The sequence below is a fragment of the Populus alba genome, chromosome 10 (assembly GCF_005239225.2).
Source record: "Populus alba chromosome 10, ASM523922v2, whole genome shotgun sequence".
NCBI lineage: Eukaryota > Viridiplantae > Streptophyta > Magnoliopsida > Malpighiales > Salicaceae > Populus > Populus alba.
The window spans coordinates 1,073,590-1,079,905 of record NC_133293.1 but is presented as its reverse complement, the minus strand read 5'-3'; the positions used below and the strand labels follow the sequence as shown (position 1 = coordinate 1,079,905).

At 29.2% G+C, this 6,316-nt stretch overlaps 1 protein-coding gene across 1 annotated transcript in view; it reads right to left on the bottom strand.

Annotated features, from left to right (window-relative positions):
- Positions 1-4,620: 4,620 nt before the first annotated feature.
- The window catches only part of LOC118040170 (TMV resistance protein N-like), a 6,460-nt gene continuing 4,764 nt past the window's right edge, over positions 4,621-6,316 (bottom strand). Inside the window, exons 7-9 of the mRNA XM_073411602.1 lie at positions 6,058-6,086; positions 5,474-6,003; positions 4,621-4,885 (exon numbers count right to left, since the gene is read on the bottom strand). Coding sequence (XP_073267703.1) covers positions 4,728-4,885; positions 5,474-6,003; positions 6,058-6,086 — 717 coding nt within the window. The 3' untranslated portion in view covers positions 4,621-4,727. The remainder of the gene's footprint in view (positions 4,886-5,473; positions 6,004-6,057; positions 6,087-6,316) is intronic.

Sequence of the window (6,316 nt, the reverse complement as noted above, 5' to 3'; positions counted from 1 at the left end):
ATATTTCCGTCGGTAAATTTCCGAGGGATTTTACCGACGGAAATATTTCCGAGGGATTTTACCGACTAAAACATTCCCTCGGTAAAATATAACCGAGGGAATTACCGTGGAAAAAAAAAAATAAAGCAAAGCAAAAAAAAAAAGATGACGTGTCATTTTTTACCAACGGAAATTACCGACGGAAAAAATTCCGTCGTAATTCCGTCGGTAAATCCGTTGGTAAACTGTGAACACTGTTCATCATGTCAATTACAAAGGGAATTACGACGGAATTTTTTCCGTCGGTATTTTACAGAGAGCTCCAGAACTGTTCATCTTCCAATTGCACTGTTAATTGTTTTAACTTTTACGGACAAAATCACCGACGGATTGAAAAATTCATCGGCGTGTTTTGGCGGTTTTCTGAAAAAAATTCAATTGATTTAAAATTTTCATTTAAATATTACAGACGGAATCACCGACGGATTAAAAAATCATCGGTAATTTTTTGGCGGTTTCTAAAACTTTTTACGAAATTAAAAAATTTAAATTAAATATTACCGACGGGAATTACCGACGGAATAATTAAAAAATATTAATATTCAATTATCCGTCAGGTAAAATCCGTCGGTAACGCGCCCCAATAAAAAACCTGAATCCGCTTATTTCACAAGAGACAGACTCATTTTCTTCTTCTTCTTCTTCTTCTTCTTCTACTACTACTTCTATTTCTTCTTCTTCTTCTTCTACTACTTCTACTTCTACTTCTTCTTCTTCTTCTTCTTCACTATATGTAAAAAACATCAATATCTATTTCTTTCTCTTCTTTTCTCTCCTCATCTCCTTCTCTTTTCCTCCCATGCTCGGGTATGTCTTCTTCTTCCTTCTTCTTTTATCCTCTTAGTTTTTTTTTAATTAATATGCTTCACGAATTTTTTTCCTTAGCTTCACTTGCAAGTATATTAAGGTAAGATCTTTCTTTTTTCTTATTTTTTCATGATTTTTCACTATATTTGTTTTTTATTTAATTTTAATTGATTTTGTTCTTAATAATTGTATAAATGTTGTTGTGAGTTTTTTTTTTTTTTTTTTTTCATATGAGATCAATTTTTAGTTGATTTATTTATAGGATTTTTAAATTTTAGCAATTGCGACTTCATTTTTTTCATATGAATTTTTTAGTTGAATTTAATTTTTTTGTTTTATTTATTTGTTACAAATTTGTTTGAGTTGATTTTCTTATTCTTTTTTCCAAGCATTTTGAGTATATATTATACAATGTTGATTTATGTTAATTTAATTATTTTATAATTTTATAAAATAATTTTTTTTAAAATGTTTTTAAATAATTACTGACGGATTTACCGACGGAAATTTCCGTCGGTAAATCCATTGGTAAATCCATCGGTAATAAAAAAAAATTTACCGACGCACCTATTCCGCCAGTAAATCCGTCGGTAATATTATTACCGATGGAATTACCGACGGACAAAAAATTACCGACAAACGATTCACCGATGAAAATTCTCCGTCGGTGATTTAGTCGGTAAATTAATTACCGATGGAATATGTGTCTTACGCCGACGGAAAAATTCCATTGGTAAAACTGTTAAATCTTGTAGTGTTACACACCTTACCTAAGGAAAGCTCTATTGTTTACTTGTCTGATACAAATTAAGGTACTGTTATGTTTTCTAACCGTTGTTTCTGTTTAATGGTCAAAGTCAATCCCCTCAAGTATAGTGGACCATAGCTTTAGGTGTCAAGCCTAGCCATTCTAGTATCACATCATAAAATAAAAGAAATTGTTTTTTTATTAAATATCGAGAATACATCTTAAGTATAAGCTTTTAATCCTATATATTAAAAGAAACAAAAATCTTTTTTTTTTGGTGTTTTTGAAATGTATGTCAAGTTTTCTCATTGCTTTAATAAACTAGTTATTAAATTCAAAAATGCATGCAAAGATATCAACAAAACTATTTTCTTGAGTTTTGGTATTTAAAGGTGCTGAATAATACAATGTATTTATTATTATTGTTTATGAAAATATATATTTTTTTATTTTTGAGAGACTGGACAATATGCAAATCAAAAATATTTAAATGTTTTTTTAGAAAAAACATTTAGTTTATTTAATACTAGAAAAAACACCTAGCATATAAGTCACAATTCTAAATACTAAATATAAAATGGTAAGAAAGTCCCAAATTAATTGCACAATAAATCCTTAAAATTCAAAATAATAATAAAAGGCGTGAGCATTTGGGAAAACACAAAGAAAACAGAAAAATAAGGATGCCCAAAATAATAAAATTAGAACATGTTTATCAAACAAGATTTAATAATAAAAAAGATTTAATAATAAAAAAGAGTATTTTCTTCAACTAATTTTGACAAATCCAAATTGAGCCTTAGCCTTAAAAAGGCTAAGACCACTTACCTAAAACCAACACAAGGGGATTCTGACCAAGGGAGAAGAATTTAAATATTAATGATTAGCTTATCTTTATCATCAAATTTAAATATTATAATACTAATCAATGTTATTAAACTCGCGAGTTTGATTCGTAAAATCATATGTTTTACAAGTCAACTCATATATAATATGTAGAATCAAGTTAAAAACTCGAAAATAAACAAACTCGGTTAAAATCAATCAAACTCGATCAACTCGAACCGAGTTTAAGATTTTAACAAAATTTACAATTTACAAACTATACTGAGTCTGAGTCCCTTCCAAGTCCCCACTCTCCTTTACCCTTTCTCTTTTGCTGTAGCAACACCACAACTTCCAGCCTTCTACACTCTGTTAATCTCTCTCTCAAGAGCAACACCCAAAAAGTAGTCTTAGCTTTAGGTGGTTTTTCCCGTTGTACCATTCGCCTTATGTGAGGAGCCAATTCTTATTATTTAGATTCCAAATAAGAGAGAGAGAGAGAGAGGAAATGAAGAGGAGGATGTTTTGATAAGAAAAATGCTTAATACAGTGAGGCCTTACATTTTGCTTTCCTTTTATACCAAGGCCACTTGGCCTTCAATTTGTGTGGTTTTATTTAAAAAAAATAATTATTAATTATGATGATGTAATTTAATTCTTTAAATATCATCTCAACATTAGGTGTTTCTAATTTTTTTTTTTCCATTTTGGCTAATATATAATTAACTCCCACTAGTTTAATATAAGATTTGATATAAATTATAATATGAATAAATAAGTTATTGAATTGACCGGTAAAGTCAAGTTGAATTTAAATATAATTAGGTGTTATGTAGAAAATAAAGGAGAGATGGATCATCATTAGTTTTTTATAGTAGTAACTAGTAATAGCATTAATGTTCACAATATCAATACTGATATTAGTAGTAATAACATAATTTTTTAAATGGTAATAATTTTAATTAATATTTTAGGAATAACGAGAAAAATAAAGGTAATAAGACTGTGTTTAGTTACATGATACAACAACAAATTGTTTGTTTTAGATTTGTTAATTTTTAGTTAATGAAATTCTGTGAAACATAATTTTATTGTATTGTATTGTTAAGTTATTTAAATCATGTATGAATTTTTATTTGAATAATGTATTTTAAAGATTGAATATTTGTATTGTTTATTTCTCTTTTATTTTAATTATGTTATATTATTATTTACTACTTGATTGGAATTATCAATATATAATTAGTTAAAATATTTTATTTATGATTTTATGATTCAAGTTTACGATCAAAATTTATATTATATATTTCGTGTCGTATAAAAAAAATATTTTTGACAATCTTGATAATAACCAGAGAGAAAAATCAATAGTTTTTCTTCATCTTATCACTAGTGACGATAAAACCACTATAAATGAAAAAACAAATCATCAAAAGTTTGTTAATATCAAATTTAAACACAAAAAAATTTAAAACTGTTAGATTTGGATGTTTTCAATACTTAATATATTTTATACATAAGAAACTTTTACTGGTTTTTTTGTCGTCCGATCACCATCGATGAGAAAGCCATCACCAAGAGTTTATTATTATCGACTTAGTAAATTGAAAAATAAGGGAGGGAAACACTGCTCATCAACAACTGTTTTCAGCCAATCATGAGAGCCACTTTTATGAACATCTGATCATGTGATTAAAGAAAACAAAAGCTTCCCTTCTTTTGGACTAATGCTGTTTCTACTTTCTACCGGTCCAAAAGCAGAGGTAGCAAAAACACTAAACCTTAGCAAAAGCCAATTATGAAAGAAGATTCCTTCTGTTCTCTAATCAGAAAAATCTCAGTTTAATTAATGGCAATAAGCAAGCTATTCCAAGCTTATTTTACAGAATATTAACTCACTCCAGTTTTTTCTTCTTCCAATAAACTATAAAAGAATAGAATTATGTTCTTAATTAGCACAAATGGCAAACAAATGGCCTTCAGTACATTTGAATAACGATTCAGTACTTAGTGGCACGAAGGTTCTCTCTAGTGCCAAGTTCAATTATTTTAAAATTGATTCCTTCCAACTTGTTTCCTAGAATCGATGAGACTCAAATTTCTTTGTGAATCTGATTCCTTATAACTAAACTTTTCCTTTCCAATTTATATTCATAATTAATATGTTTTTTTTTTTTTTTTTTTGCTTTAACTGATCTCGATTCTCTCCGAAGCTTGATATCTTTATATCTTACTCTAGTTAACTTCATGACATAATCAATGTGACGCAACCTGACCACCTCATCCTAACAAAAAATCTATCTACATCTCAAATCCGAGTAAACAAGTTGCTTGTATTAAACCCCAATATTGAAGCATCTCTCTCTATAAATGATCTTGTGCTCCATGATTTATCTTTTAAGGGTCTCACGTCCAATCCAACAATAGGTTGTCCATGTCTTCGAGGCCGTTGTCCTCTTCCATTCCCTGCAAACCAACAAAATTCAATACAAAAAACAACTCCGTTTTACTTTTAGTTAAGAAACTTATTTTATAATTAAAAGGTTATTTTCACATCGTTTTTTTTTTTTTGTTTTAAAAATATCAAATTTGAAATAAAATATAAAAACAAAAATCAATATTAAAAAATTTCCAAATCAACTAAAGTGATTTTATAAATTTATGTTAGTCATTGTTGGCTTTTCTTTTTTACACAAGAATATCAAAACATACAAGTTTTCAATTCATGTTTTAAGAAATTTAAAAATATTATCATAAAAAAATAAATCAAACCGTCTCTAAATATTTCTAATTTTAGCTCTTCCTGCTATTCTTTTGCCTTAAAAGACACACGAGTTGCTACCAATAAAAATAATGGTTTAATTAAGTGCGATTCGATGGATTGTTTGATATCAGCTTAAGTGATTCAACTAATGCATTTTGGGGGATTTTTTATAGCTAATAATTAATTGATGTTTTTTAAAATTAAATAAGAAAAAAAAATCATTAAAGATAATATTTAATTTCATAAATTAAATAGAATTAAATAAAACTAAAGGGAATATTTATTCTTACCATAAATTATTACTCGGCGAGGTTTTTTTTGCATGAAATAAGCTTTCCACTGCGCAGTTGTAGACGCTCTTATAAGACCATAATTGGGATGATGAGGAAGCAGACGATATGGCCGTGATGCAGGCATCACTCTATCTCTTCCCACTTCTAACTCTTTGATCACATGAACTTCACATTCTGTCACATTAATGTCTTTTCTCCCCGAATTCAAGTGCAGTTCCAACTCCTCATCTCTTGACTCTATGTTGTTAATCTCCCGATCCCACTCTGACCCTTCAAATGAATCTGTCTCTTCTACTATCACATGGATCCCACACTGTACCACTTTGCTTCCATCAATGGGCTGGCTCCCCAGATACAGTTCCAATTCCTCATCTCCACAGTATTCTTCCATTGCCATATCACTTATACTTATGTATCTTACCCATTTACGAGGGTAACTGCATCCTACTTCTAGTTCATCTTCAAACAATTGAACACCGTTGTTTTTATTTTTTATAATAACCGTGTATTTGATGGCGTCATTCCCACTACTACCAACCTCAAAATAGAGAAACAACCCAGACAACCAAGCCTTGGAAAACTGGAGGTATATGAAATGATAATGAACATCCTTCTCCACGGTAGCTTAACCAATTTGGCATGTTAACAGGAACGGAGTCAATAAAATACCCATAATCACCATTGCACGATGCCTGTATATATATTTATATTGATTTTCAAGAAATGCTGAAATTTTAGAAACTAATTGATTAATGTGTATATTTGTGTGCTGGAGAGACAGAGATAGTACCTCAGCAAGACTCTTCAGGAAATTATTGGATGAATCACTGCGGAAATCAA